Raw genomic sequence first — 15368 nt, 5'->3', positions numbered from 1 at the left:
TTTCAGGCCAGCACTAATTCTGACAGACATTCAAAAATGTCATCATAGTACCTGCAAGGTACGCTGGTTTAATGCTTAATACAGCAGAAACCGACAGGTATGGTTAAGGTGAAATTTTCTTAGTGAACCATGGCATATTTCAATCTTTTGCAGGTCTTTGAATTTGAAGAAGTTAATACGGTTACAAGTAGAAAAAGAGGATGTAAACAGCAGGAATATATATATTACCACAGCTGCCTTGTGACCTTACCCTGATTCTTTTTTCATGTATCACATACGTAAGCTGTGATCCTAGGACACATGCAGGCACAACCTTTGGGCTTCCGTACCCCAGTTCTGATGGATACATGTTCCACTTAGCCATCAGAGCACAAAGAAAAAGATGATGGGAAAGGAAAAAAATAAGATTACACCACTTACAGCAGTTTAAATCTCATGAAAATGTGCTTATTTCCAAGGCTAAGTATATGTACGCTGAAGAAAAATTAAAAGACTAAGGGAGGAGGAGCTGGGAAGACAAAGAGACTAAGAAGAAAAAAATCTAAGAAGAAAAAAATCAGAAAATTTCTCTGGGGAATTGTAAGCCTGCTTCTTTTCTCATAATTAAGTAAAGCTGGTGTAACAGTAATGATACTAAAAATGAATAAAAGATCCCATTAAAATGAATGCTAAAACTGCTTTTTCCTTGACTCAAGAGCCAAGCCCTTGCTGGAGCTGGGACCATGTCAGTGAATAGAAACAATGAGAAGATCACCGTGAAAGGTCGGCATGCATGATGAAACTGTGACCTCACTGGGATAAACTTTTTTTTTCTTCCAGGAACTAATCATTGCTCTTTTTGTCGCAGCGAGAAAGCAGATTCCTTGAGCCACAAGCAAAACATCGAGAGGGATGGCAAGCATCCCCTTGCATAGCATTGGGTAATACCTTGGGTGACAAACTTCCCACGTTCTCTTTTTGATCATCTTAAATATCTAGTACTCATGCCTTGGAAGGAAATGTGATTGTTTCAAAACGATATGCACAAGCTGTGCATTTGTCTACACAGCCACACATGAATCAGGGGGTATTTTTGTACTTATTAATGACAAATATCATGTGTACTCATCTAAGTACACCTAAATAGTTAAAGATGAAGAGAGAGAAAGCACAGAAAACAGACTCACAGAAAAAGAGCAGATTACAGTAAAGGGAAGCAGAGCAGAAAAAAAAAACGAAAAAAAAAACCAGAAAAAAAAATCCAACAGAGGAAGCATTGTCTGGTTTGCAAGCATCCTTCCAAGAGGAATCCTTATGTTTTCTGTCCTCTTTCTCAGGGATGTAAGTGGTAATCAGAGAGATGTAACTGCAAACCGGAACATTTCCTTGCCTACTTCTTTTTTTTTTTTTTTTTTGCCTGTCAGAAATGGAAAAGGAATTTGCTTGTTTGGCTGGGAGTGTAAAACCTCTTGGCTGAGACAAAGGAGCTCTCCATTTAATTGAAGAGGGGATGATGTGTACATCTGACCACGGATATGAAACGTAAGGTTAGAGATAATTACTGTTGGGATATACTTTACTGTGTTGTGAAACAAAGCATGAGCTCTCAGACTTTGCTGAGACACAGAAAAGGTCTTGCACAAACAGATAAGAGCAAGGCTGCTCCGTGTGCAGGAGAACCAAAGTTTCCTCAATTACACTCTGCAACACGGAGGAAGTCAGACACTCAGACTTCTCCTTAAAGGGGCAAGATTTAAATGCCCTCTTCAATTAATAAAATATATGGCAAATAGATTTTTAAAACATCACATATGATACCACCAGTATGTTGTTCTTGGCTATGCTTGCTTATGACTTAAAACACTGATTGAACTCTTTATGAGATGACAAAACAAACCACACTGTATGCAGAAAGCAGGGGAAAAACACCTAAGAATAATCCAACTTAAGAACTTATTTCTAGCTTTAGTCCTCTCTTAGCAAGAAGCATGGTTATAGAGCACTCTTTACCTGAAGATTCCTAAGTGTACCCAGCACTATTAAGAGTATATTTCAAAAGCAATGAACAAAACTTTGTGCACTGTGAGGAGCCCTTCTAAGCCCTTCCCAAACAAGTTCATGAACGATCAGAGCCCTGAGCCCACAGCAGGGATTGGGGATGCACGTAGATAAATATGCAGCCCACGTTCTCTGCATCCCTGACCCTTCTGCAACTGGCATCAATCATGCCTGCAGAGATGCATTTTCGTGGCTTCCAGGAGCAGGAATTGGACAGATGTCTGTCTCCACACAGAGCTGTTAACCCCATCTGAAAGTTTTGCATGGACACGATGACTCCAGTAAAGGTGCAGCGATGGCCTCACCCTCTGTGCAAATGTGAGCACCTGTTAGCAAATCACAACCACTCTACCCTTCAGCTTGCAAACTGTCTCATCCAGTGGATGGTGTGGGGAAAAAGGCAGGTTTCCTGTTGGGCTGCTTCATTGTATTTTTATTTTAAAAGGCCATAATGGGTGGTGGTGCAGAAACATTGCTAGGGAGGCCCAGTCCCATCCATGAGAATGGCACTGAGAGTTTTCAGAAAAGCGCATTGGTTCTGTTACAAATCTATTTACAAATTCCCACTGAAGTGAATGGCCCTTCATTCCAGCGGGAATTTGTGCCGTCACTTCAAATGTTATGCATATAAGTTAATTTCACAGTGCTTCAGAACTTTGTTTTCAAATGACCACAAGGGTTAAGAACAGAGAGGAAAAGCGTTGCCAAAAACCCGGCCTAAATGAAGGGGAAGGGCTTTTCTTCACGGGGGTAGGGGGGGAAAGGGCAGGTGGATGGACAATGGTGGGGGATTGGGGACGGGAAGGGGGGAAAGCGGGTTGGAAAGAGAGTCTGGCCCTTTGTGTCTCTGCAGCACAAAGATGCTTTCAAACAGGACCGCTGCCAGCTTTGGAAAAAAAAAAAAACATCTCTTGATGTGAAAATATGCCAGCAACAACGGAATTACAAAAAGTGAGCTGGTGTGTCCTATATGCACGTATTCAATATTATGCAGGATTCGTTGTTTGGAGCATCATACCTTCAGGAGAGTTCTAAGCAACAGAGAGCCAAATTTAGCTTTGATGTCATGAAGTCAAATTTCCTTTCCTATCACAAAGTCCCCAGGACGCCTGATTACAACAGTGCTGAACCTGGCACTAGCAGAAGTTACCTACAGACTGGGCACAGTTTTGCTAAAATATGACAAACTGCATTTGCTTCCTTAGCCACCATGAATAGATGCACACATTTTGGTGCTAGCCCTTGAAATCATTTCATTTTAATGGAATTAATGCCTTTTCTTACTTCGGAATGAGAAGAAATGAAAATAATATAGCAGATGACAATTTGATTACAGCTGCCACAAATAGGATTTTAAGTGTTGCACTCTCAGTTACGCTATGGCCCCATTATATTTCCTGCCCAGCTTAAGAGTGCCTTGAACTCGGTGTAAATGTAATTATGAGATGTAATTTGATTCGACTGTTAAGTATAAAGGGGGATTTAAGGGTTTATCTATATAGGACTCCTCTATGCAGGCAAATGGAATAATTATGCACAATTAATACATCTACCTGGAACACTGTATCAGCAAAGCTGTATTAATGTAAATTATTCTGCCGTAGCTACACTCATCAATTTTCCCATGTAAAAAGACTCTAAGTATAAAAACAAATTAGACTCTAATGATTAATTCAGTATTATATTTATCCAGATTTATTGGCATGGAGGGATGTATCGGTTTCCATGGAATCAAAACGGCAAAGATTCCAGCAACAGATGAAACGATCAGACTTTGAAGCATCAGCAGTGGGAAGAGGACTCCACTGCATACTCCCTCTTCCTTTAAGCAAGCTGTCCCCAAAAAAGTTGTTGACACAGTTTTGGACAAGATCCTATGCACCACCTGCACAGCCTGGAATCCCAGCCCCAGGTGAAATTGGTTAGAGAGGAATTTCATATGAGCTGAGCTCTGGACGTAAGGAATCAGATTGATTTGATGAAACTCTGAGGGTACTTTCAGTTATGTTCGTTTGCCCTCCAAAATGGTGACGAATGTACCACATCCATCACTGCTAACAGTTTGCCTCAGTAACTCTTTGCCTGAATTTGGTTTTGTTTCACAGCTACAAATTAATGAGGGCAGTTAACTGGCGAACGTTCAGCATAGCTGAGGACTGGATGAACATTCCATTGTGAGCATCTGATAAGCTCAGCCATGCGTGGCTCAGGGAGACGCTGCTGTTTGCGTGCACCACTATAGAAAACGATCTAATATTTCGCTGTACGGTGGTCTCGTTCTTCGAAGATATTCAAGACCAGCCGGGATGCTTTCCCGTGCAACCTGCTGTAGGAATCCTGCTTTAGGAGGTGGCTTGGACTTTATCAACTCCAGAAGTCCCCTCCAACCCCTAGGATTTTGCGAGCTGTGGGCCCTGTCACCAGCCCGACCCATGGGACAGCCGGGCACCGTGCCACAGCCGCTTGTGTGACACAAACTCCCTGAGGTTCCTCAGGCCGCGCAGTGCCATATTTGGCGTTCCTCGGTGCCATCTCCCGCCCAGCCCCGGGGGGTTTCAGCCTCCGCTCCGGGACCCGTCGTCCCGCCGGGTGACACCCGCGGTGCTCTGGGACAACTTCATGCCGAGGGGGACCAACCCCCGCGGGCACACGCTGAGAGTTCGAGGAGCGATCCCGCCCCGGCGACCCACGAAGAAAGGAAGGAAGGAAGGAAGCGCCTTTCCCTTCCCTTCCCGCACGGCCTGCCCGCACCGCAGCCCTCGGGCGCTTCTCCCAGACCGCGGCGAGCTGCTCGCACGACTCAGCCCCCTCCCTTCCCTGCGGGCCAGGCGGGACGCCCCCTCCCACGGAAGAGCACGGCGCCGCCGGCCCGGCTCGGGGCGGCGGCGGGTGGGCGGGCGGGCGGGCGGGGGAGGGGCGGGGCGGGCCGTACCAACACCCCCCGGGGGAGGCCGCCCGCACCCCCATCCCACGGGCTCCCCGCTCCGGCCGCGTGCTAACGGGAACCCCCCGCGAGGCGGGCGCGGCTCGCTACGTTCCCGAGCGGGGCGACAGGCGCGGGGCGAAGCGATTCGGCCCGGGGCGGGGAGGAAGGAGGGGGGAGGAGTAGGAGGTGGGGGCCCGGCGGTCCCCCCGTCCCCGCGGCGGGGTGGTGTGTCCCGCTCAGAGGGCGGGGGGCGGCGCAGCGCTCGCGACTAGCCGCTAAACGGACCCGGAGCGGTTGAGCAGCCGAGTCCGGAGCATGGCAGCGGTTGGGGCCGCTTTTCGTGCGTCGCTGGCTCCTCTCGCTCGTCGGGAACTTTTTCCAGCGGCCGGTTCTTCCCCGCGGTTGTGGTGGTGGTGCCGCCGGCTGCAGCGGCGGCGGAGGCGCCGGGCGGGCTCGGCTCTGCCTCCGGGGCTGGGGCTGCTGGGACTGCTGTTCTCCCTCTTCTGCTGCAGTGAGTGCAACTTTTTCCTCCCCGCGGCGAGGGGGGGGGGGGGGGAAGAGCGGGCGGAGGAGGAGGAGCAGGGAAACCCGAGCCGCGCCGGGGTCGGGGGGCTGCGGGAGAGTTGGGGGAAACTTGGTGCGGGAGCCCGAGCGGGGCGAGACGGGGCGGCCGCTGGGCTCCGGCGACGCTGCAGGGAGCGTTCATCGCTCGGGCCGCGGCCCCTTCACGGCTGCCCGTAGTTTCCTTGCGGCGGGGTCCAAGTTTGTCCGCCGCCGCCCCGGTGCGGTCTCCGCGGGCGGGGTGGGGACCTCGGTGTCCGCGGGGCTCCGGATATCCCGTGTGCGTGTTGCGTGTAGCTCAGCCCCTCCGGGCAGGTGCCGTGGACTTCCCTCCCTTCCCCCCCCCGGTGCCCTCCCGCCCTGCGGGCGCTGGGGAAGTTGCGAACTAAATCACGGCGCGGTTATTCTTTTATTGCCCGGGAGCCCGCGTACGCGGTGCGGTTTTATGGCAGTGGGAGCGGCGGAGCCGCTTTTATTTTATTTATTTTTTTTCCTCCGTCGTTCTGCCGTTGTATTCCCAACGCGGCAATGAGTAGTTGGCAAGGGTGTTTTATTATAGGATGTGTCGTGTCCTTCCTCCTCTTGAAGGAAAGAGGAACAAGTTAGGAAGAAGCCTCTGGAGGTCGGTGTGATAAAAATACTGCGAGCAGCCCGCGAGCCGTGCCACCGTAAAGCAGCTGTGGAGGAGCTGAGAAATGCTTTCGTAGGGAGGGAGTTGGGGCACTGCTGCTGCGAGATGGTGCTCTCGCATGGAGTAGTCTCCCCCCTCTGGCAGTGGTGTAGCTTTCCGCAATAAGGTGATTATTACTAATTTAAGCTTAAAAGTATGTGTTTGCTGGAGAGAAAAAAAGAAAAACAGTGTGGAAATTGCGTGTGTTCTCTGTGTCCTCAAAGAAAGGCGGCAGTGGGGAAGACAGAAGGGTGGGTCTCAGTGTACCGCGGGCTGATTTCAGAGGGAGGAAAGCAGTTTGCCAGCGCTTCTTGCTCTGACGGTGAGCCTGTGGCCGTTACAGTTTGTTGAGACTTAATGTGCTTGCATGCATTTCTGTCGGGCTGAATAACAACTGCAGTGCTTCATCACGGCACAGGAGTTCCGCATGGCTAGGAGGCTGTTCAGGCTGGGATCGCCGGGATGCTTCCTTAGAGAAGATGAAATCCTTGTTAGAGAAGCATTCTAAAAGTTGAAGCTCTTATGCTGAGATTTTTCTTGTGTTACACACAGTGAATATGTGTCGGCTGCGGAATTAAGTGTCTGTATTGATGTCTTTCTTATTTTTTAACTGTTCATGAACTGCTGCTAAAGTAACTGAAACAGCACGTGCTTCCTTACGCTGTGTTTTCTGGAGCTCCTCAGCTGAAAGCTGTAAGAAGTGCTATATACCTAACTGCTTCTGTTTTGAAGTGTGCTCAGCAGTTAAATGTTCCACATATAAGACTTTGGAGCACTTGGTCAATAGCAAACACTTCTATTAGTATTTGCCTTTATTTGTTGCGGATCTATATTAATAACGTCCCATTCCTCAGAACTCTGAGTTTTGAAGACTTAGCTTTCATAGAGCTGACAAAACGTCTTGCACTAGCACATTACTCTCTCCCTTTCATGGATTTGTTAAGATTGGGGAAGACCACCAAGATCATTTAGTCCAACCAACAGCTCATCACCACCAGGTGCTGGGGTGACTTGTGCTCCTTTGACGTGAGAAAGCTGTAGCTGCTGACTTGACATAACCTTGCCAGACTAATTGTCCGTGTAGAAATGTGAAGATAGCTGTAACAATGAAGTTCGGAGCTATGTCATGTGGCACCTTACTATTTTAGTCTTAACGAGTGTAAATGAGATGTCAGTCCTTCCAGATTGCTTATGGCATATGTGAACTTGACCGGTAACACTTCAGAACATCTGTCAAAAGTTGGCTTCAAGAGCATTACTTCAAGACAACATTCCAAGGGTTTTGAAGTGTGATCTAAGGACTGAAGGGGAAATCATCAAGTACAAGCAACTCATGCATGGGCTGTGAAGGCAGCAGCAGGGGGAGACAGGTTTTGGTCAGTTCTTATTGCTTAGGTATCTTTTTTCCTGCCCTTGAAATTGCCTTCACTAGTTTTCATTATCTTCCTAACTGTCACGGGTTAAGTATGAAGAGTGAGAAGTCTACACTGCACATACAGCTTTTGAGAATGCTCATGTAATCTTGTGTATGTTTTGACATTTGGTTAGATGTAATCTACAGCTTCTGGTTCCATCAACATTTGGTCACTCTTCTTTTTTGTTTGTCTGTGCTGTTAGTGCCTGCAAAAGGCAGAACTGGAAGGAGCACCACCAAAAAACCCTAGCAGAAGAGCTCCAATATAAAACTAAATTTTTATGAGATTACTTTGACTGGCAGCTCGAAGTGATTATTTGATCTGTAATTCCTTAGAGAAATATTACCCCCCAAATAATCAAATAGGAAGGAAAAGAGAGAATGTGTGTGGAATCTGAAACAACTTCTGGATTTTTGATTACAGATAGACCTGCATTAATAAATACTGCTTTTTCAGGGAGGTGTTGAGGTGAGTTAAAGAAAACAACAAAATGCCTTTTATGTGCAAGAAGGGGGAAGTACAATGTAGTGGTGTAGAAGTTCATGTTGGAATGTGTTTGGTTTTTTTGTAGATGATGAGGAGAAACATGTTTTCAAAGAAGATTTTAGTAGAACCAATAAGACAATGTTAAGAGGAGTAAGTAAAGCATACAAGGGATTAGATAATTGTGGAGGATGACATATTGGTCACTTATGCATTAAGTGAAATTCCTGGGTGAGGAAACAGCAACAACTGCACTGGAGGAAGTAACTTATCTCAAGCAGAGGGAGAGTTAAATCTGGATTGTTTGAGAATAAGCTGAGGTGAAATAAGAGGTTTGTCCATCTTCTACCTGGGGAGAACTCTAATATGCAATGTGCAGTTTGGAATGGTTCTGAGCTGTTTTGTTTCTGTAGATTTGTTATTGAGGAGCAGTATTACGGTGTGGTAATTAAACTCATGAAAAAGAAATATAGAATAACTAAATGTAGATGCTAACATCTTAGTAGAATATATACTGACTTATTCTTGATTGCTATTTAAATTTCCGAAGGTTTTGTATTTATAACATCACATGAAAGTAGTGTCTGAATTGTTCCACCTGAAAGAAATGATTATAAATTTTGTATGGATAAGGTGAAAGCAAGTGTCAGGTTTTATATCTGTCAATATCAGAGCAGTCATGAATTTTAGGATGAATGGCAGGGGTACCAAGTAACATTTTGGCTTCTGGTGTGCAAGAACAATCATAAGCATATTGAAGTGAAGTTTAATGTTATTTTTGAGGTTTTAAGGTCTGGATACTGAGTGCTATAAAAATATTGTGATGGTTATTTAACCAATGATGATTGACTCGTTTCTTGATCTAAACAGTGTGTTTGTCTTCGTTGCCTCCTAAAGTAACTTGATCTTATGTCAAAGTTTTATGATGATAAAAGAGGACTTATTTTTTTGTAAGACAAAGCAACCTCTTCTGAAATGGTCAGGTTCTGTTTGTTCTTTCCAACCCCTTTTATGCAGAATGCTTACAGGATGATATTGGGGAAACAGGACTGTTCTGTTACAGGAGAAGCAAAATCTGTTGCCTTTACAAAACACCTGTACCAGCTGATTACCTGTTAGGTGCTAGTAGCTCTTAAGGTACACAGTGTGCAAACCAGATTCTCTACTGGAATCTATCATTACTGACTGAGTAGATAAATCTGCAATGAGCTGAGAGCCTGCATGAGTCCCCATATTTAAAGGGGAACCATAAAAAGGTGGGGAATCAACTTTTTTTGAAGGGAAGGTGGTGGTAGGACAAGGGGGGATGGTGTTAAGCTTAAGGAGAGAAGGTTTTGATTGGATGTCAAGGAAGTTCTTTACAGAGAGTGGTGAAGTGCTGGAACAGGCTGTCCAGTGAGGCTGTGGCTGCTCTGTCCCTGCAGATGTTCCATTTAACCTGGTCTTGAACTCACTGGGCAATGTGATCTAGTACCACATCTGGAGGTTGATGGCCCTGCCTGTGGTAAAGCCATTCTATGGTTGGTTACATTGTGTGCTTGTGCTGTAGTCCTGTTTTGTTTTGGGTTGTGTTTTTTTTTATTTTACGTCTTGAAAGGAGCTCAGTGATAACAGATTACTTCCTGCTAGTACGGTTTGTAATCTGATTTCTGTTTTCCAGCTTTGAATAGCTGTGTTGTGTTTAAATGCCTTTTTTCCTGATGACCGTTAAACTTTGTGGTATATAGGTACTGATAGAGAACTTTTCATGAGGAATTTCCTTAGAATCTAATAAATGGTGCTAATTGGCCAGATTTTCCTAGTTACAATTGAAGAATAGGTGTAGATGCAATTTAGTGGTTAATTTTGTAACTTGTGACATAACAAAATAAGGTTTTGTTCTTCTTCTGTGAAGAGAGGATGTGTGGGGATTTTTGTTTTAAGTAACCTATCTCAAATCAGTGTTTTGTTTTTTTAAGGTGTTTATTTAGACAGCAGTGGCATTCAGTGCCTCAGAGATCCTAAGCAGGAATATTTAGAGAGGATGCTGAGTTACTGCTTTAGGCATGGAAGAGAGGTTTATCAAACTTTTGTTAGAGGTAAAAGGATTGTAAATACTCTTACTGTTTCCTTGTTAGGAAACAGACTGAGTTGCAAAGAGTACAATGTAAGTGTGGGGAAAAAAATTCAAGGAGAGTTAAGGGAAAGGTAGGTAGAGCTGAATGTAGATGAAATAGAGGGAATTAAATGGGAATAAGGTAAACGCAGGAAATCATGCAGTAATAGGCATCATCATGGAAAAAAATTGTTCCCAGTCTATAGAAGAAGGAGAGATGGAAAAAGTTCTAAGTTAAGAGCTTGTCTTCCCCCCTGGATGTGGTTGGCAAGAAGTGCAGGTGTGAAACAGCAGATGAGAGTGTGCTGCAGGCATGCCTAAGTTGGGCTCCTAGGGAACTCATGGCTAGTTGTTACCTTGGTTTTAGAAAAGCTAGGCCCAGGATTGCTGCTGCATGAGTTAGTGCATAGTCTTGTGGTCAAGAGCTAGAAGGTGTAGCCCATAACTTCCAAGCTGAGTTGAAACAAATAACTTCCTGAAACTGTCAAATAGATGAATACTTTATTTTTTTCTCCATCTCATTTTTTTTTCAGTTAATTAGCTTTTGGACTTTAGACTGTTTCGTATGTGAACCGATAAATAAGTTTGTCAAGTTTGAGTTACTGCTAGAATAAAAACATAGCAGGAACAATAAAGTACTTCTTAAGTGCTGCTGTCTTCTGTCCAGCCCCTAATACTTTCCTTAGTGTGGGAAACCAATCCAGTAAACTTTTACATCTGGACATTAGCAAGAGGGTCACTATTGGTTTCAGTACTGGAAAAAAACAAGCTTCCAGACTCTCTGCTTTAATCACTACTTCATTCTTTGGTATTTTTGTCTTTTCAGCTTTCTCAAGTAGTATATGGAAGTAAAATAAATTCCAGTGTTTTAATACATACATCTTTACCTTCTCAGCATGAAATCCAGCCAGAAGGGGTTTGTCTAGAGTTTGATTGGAGTACTAGAAATACTTAGAGCAAAATGGCTCTTGTTGATACAGGAAAAACAGTAAATAATAATAAGCATTTTGTTTAAGAAGCATATGGTTATTTTCCCCTTTTCTGAGTCAAAGCTAATATTGAAGTGACACTTCAAGCTTGTCCTCGACATCTTCCTGCAGTTGGTCTGAACTGATGCTGTTCTTGTTAAAGGGTGCTAATGCAGTAGCATGTGCCAAATTTGAGGTTATCAGAGTAGCAATTTTTTTTGCCAAAAAAGTACCTTCCTGGTTGGTGAGTGAAGGCTAGCCAAATGCTGGATGTACAGGCAGATGATGGAAGGAGCTCAACTGAGCTAGCTTGATTACCTTCTTATTTCATTCTGACCAGTTGTTGTCAGTGGTCCTTGAGTCAGAGCATTGAGTGAGTGCTTGACTCTCTTTTGTTCTCAATCCTGTTTCTTATGGGTATTTACCTACTTCTATTGCTGCTTTACTTGCAGTGCCACCCATGTTGCATGTGATTAAGCTAAAAACTAGTAACTATGCTTATTGCTCATTATTGTCCCAGCAGTAACAAACACCCAATTGGATGAATGGATGTTGGAAATAGTTCAAACATAACCTCAATTCTTCCTCTAAGTAACTGGCTTTCCTTAGTTTCTCTTCGGTGTATATCATCTAATAGGGCAACAGTCACTCTAAGCAAGCATAGGTTAAGTAATGCCAAATGCAAGAACCTTCCTCATAAAACATTAACTGAGAGAACAGGACTTCTGACTTGGAAAAAATCACCCCAGGATAATGCAAGTTACTTAACTGAGACTTCTTTGTTTTCTTTAGTTTTTGCTACTTTTCTTGGCCCTTGGTACAATAAAATATACTTCATCAACTCTGTTAAGTAGTATTACTAGAGGCTAGTGAAGCAAAGATGGAGTTGTTTAGCTTAATTCTATGTTTCAACATACTTGTTGTGGTAGATACTTATGCTGGCTGTCCAGTGAATTTTTTCAGTACAAGTAGCACTACTTCTGTGCTTTAAACATTTTGATGCATTACTGATTTCCTCAGATGTATTCTCTTGAAACAGAAAATAGTATTATTTCTTCGTTAAGGTACTTCTACATTTATCAGTAGAGATAAGGAAAATAAACATGAGAATCTGGCTGCGAACAAACTACTAATCACTTCTTATGAGGTTTTTGAACAGTGTTGAAGGTTCCAGTGTGTTGCCAGTAGCTGAGATAGTGTGGAACAACATGCCTCTGGTAGACAGCACATTTAATGTAAGAACTTATTTGGGGTATCATGTAGGTAGAAGTTGATTAAGGGTAGGTAGCATTCTGTTTTGTTTCAGCAATTTATGGTATCAGAGGTGTGGTCTAAGCGTGTGTGTAGCTTATGTTTAAGACAAATGTTGATTTCAATGAAATTAATAGGTTTTTGACTCTTGTGAGATGTCCCTATTGTCAGTTGGTATGTCAGTGTTTTCACAAACATCTAATAACTTCCATTGACTTTTGACTCTAAAATAAAATTCTGCTGAGTGTTTTGCCACTCAGAAAGAGATGAGGACTGTAGAGCTGGATGGGAGTGCTAGTGGAAATCCCCTTTGTTGATAAATTTCAAAGGGCCATTTTGCAACTGTTTCCAGAGTTTTAAGAGGCAAGTGAGCTATGCTTAGTGTAGGCGTGCTAAACCAGTATAGTTATAGTGTGAAATCTAATGGAAGTGAAGGAAAGGAGTTATGGTGATGCCATGATTTGTGACTGGACTGGACAGAGGTCCTAACCTGATTGCTGCAAGTATATAGGACACAACTATGGGCTAAGGAATAGCTAAGTATTATTTAATGTGTTAGTAGGAAGGCTTTCAAGAAGACTTCAGAAATCATCCTTGTGACCAAAGTGCTGGGTACTTTTTGTGTTTTATAGTCTACTTGCCTAGAAGAAGTGTGTACAACTGGTCTTGGGAAGCTCTGATCATGTACAAAGAAAGTTGGTGGCTTTCTTCAGGGGGCTGTACTACGACAGTTGCATGCCAGCCATTCATTCAAACCAGTAATATGCTTCCATCATGCTTGTGGATGATAATGAATTGGGAGGGACAGTGGATATTCTGAAGACTGCTTGAGTGGGAGGTCTGCAGGCTGAAGGAATGACTGGCAGAAATAGCATGAAATTCAATAAAGACATGTGAAATTCTCTAGGGGAGAATGAGTTGATGTTGCAGCAGCAGTGTGGTATTAACTGGCAGAAAGGCAGCTTTCTAGGAAAGAGCCTAGGGGTCCTTGTAGGTCAGCAGTGTGTGTTTGTGATATAAAAGCTGAGGAGCATACTGGACATAGCCAGTCAGTTGAAAAGAGTAATTATTTCATACTATTCAAAGCTTCTGAAACTGTATGTGAAATACTGTATCAGCTTTTGTGCTCCAAGGTACAAGGCAGATGCTGATGTCTCTGAGGTCCTCTGAGATAAGGAGATTGCAGTGTTTGAAGAGAGTCTGAAAGTGTGGTTTTCTTCAATCTTCTGGACTTCTTTGAAGTGTGCAGTGGGGGAAAATAACTGCTGGCTGCAGTGGTGTAACAGGAGTGACAGGAAAAAAGGCTGTCCTTAGAGGTGCCCAGGGAAATGGTAAGAGGCAACAAACAATCTACAACAAGAGAAATGCTAATAATGTGTTAGCAGTGTTGTTTTTTTTTTCCTACAACAAAAATGAAAGACTGAAACATGTTGTGGGATCTCTGTCCTTGAGGATGCTGAGAACCTGTCATGGTATGACACTGAGCAATGTGATCTGACTTCAGAGTTCGCCCTGCTTTGAGTTGGGGATTGGGCTGGATAACTTCCAGAAGTCCATTGCCTTCTAAATGAGCCTCGTATTTTGTGTGTGAGTAGGCAGAAGCTGTTGTAGTGTATTTGCTAACCCTTGAAGAAATGTAGAAGTGCTTAGAAGTCTCTATTAAGCTTGAAATGTCGAAGTACAAGTCTGAAACAAGACTGTCTTTTAAAGTTATTTCACTTACAGGTGAAGAGTTGCTAGAAGCTTACTTAAAAATTGGTTCTCATTGTTAACCCCTAAAATAAGTAATAACTTACAATCAAGTGGTTAAAAACAATCTGTATGTTTCTTCTCTTAGTTCAGTGAGTCAACACAACTGAGAGTAGTGCTGGCAATGTGACAAATACTGAAAATGTGCTTTGGTAGCTACTATAAGGCATTAATGTGCTTGGCTATCAGTAATGTTAGCTTACTGTCTTGGTGCATATTCTGTATAAAAAGGGTTAACTTCTGGAATAATTTGCACTTGAGGGTGGCCTTAAGAGCTTGAAGTCAGCAATGTAGGGGCAGCAGGCGTTCTCATAGTTCTGTAATGTAACTGGCAATTCATCAGATCTTGTCATGAGCAGTGGAGATGTAGGCATTATATTTTATGATTTGCTGCTGCTGAGTGTGTTCACTTTGTGCTTTATAATAGCATTGCAGTTGTTAACTGTTGGCAGATAACGTTGCAATTTTGTGAGTAGGTAGAAATGCATAGTCAGTGCTTAGCTATCTTCCCAAACTTGTGATTTAGTTACTTAATATAGTACAAAATACAACTTAATTTCTTTCTCCCCAGAATCTTTGTAGAATAGGTGTTACATGCCCATAAAGACTGTGCAGAAAGGGAAGGACTGGATGAATAGCTTCCTCTTTGAGGGAATTGAAGCTTTCCTGAGGATTGCCAGTTTTGTTCCTTCATCTAGAAAGCCATTGCACACCAGTTTTTGAATGATTTTCTAATCTGTGTGGAAGGTAGAGTTGTAGAAATGAGGAATTCTGAGTGCTTAGAACTGTTGCTATATGATTGCCATAACTCACTTGATTCCTTAAAATTAGTTTAACAGTTAAGTGCTTGGGTGCTTATTTTAAGAAATTCAGAACTCTTGTTTGTGCAGGTTACTCTGATGGGTTTTCCTTAAACTTTCTGGAAGTACTTCGTGCTTGCTCAGTGCCAAATTCTGCTGGCATTCTGAGTAGTCCACACACCTAACTCCATTAGCATTGGACAAGCCTGTCAGCATAGTGGTGACTCAACTGTCCTTTGCAAAAAAAAAAAAAAAGTCACCTGAAAGGCATTGGGATAGCTTTTGTTTACTTGGTTAAGAAAGCTTATTAACTTGCTGGCTGCTAGCTGGAATTTGTCTTGATAGTGATGTACCTTAAAACTGTGGTCATAGCACTTCTAATTGTCAAATTAACAACATTAAAACTACCTTGT

At 43.4% G+C, this 15368-nt stretch overlaps 1 protein-coding gene across 2 annotated transcripts in view; it reads left to right on the top strand.

Moving 5' to 3' along the window:
- Positions 1-5250: 5250 nt before the first annotated feature.
- Positions 5251-15368, top strand: part of NECTIN3 (nectin cell adhesion molecule 3) — a 60530-nt gene continuing 50412 nt past the window's right edge. For both annotated transcript variants that reach the window (XM_065741955.1, XM_065741954.1), the window contains exon 1: positions 5251-5474. In XM_065741955.1, the coding sequence (XP_065598027.1) occupies positions 5279-5474 (196 nt within the window). In that variant the 5' untranslated portion in view covers positions 5251-5278. The remainder of the gene's footprint in view (positions 5475-15368) is intronic.

Source organism: Cyrtonyx montezumae, unplaced genomic scaffold, assembly GCF_038088225.1.
Source record: "Cyrtonyx montezumae isolate F1298 unplaced genomic scaffold, pur_monq_1.0 scaffold_3, whole genome shotgun sequence".
In the NCBI taxonomy this organism is placed as follows: domain Eukaryota; kingdom Metazoa; phylum Chordata; class Aves; order Galliformes; family Odontophoridae; genus Cyrtonyx; species Cyrtonyx montezumae.
This window is presented reverse-complemented; position numbering and strand designations above follow the sequence as displayed.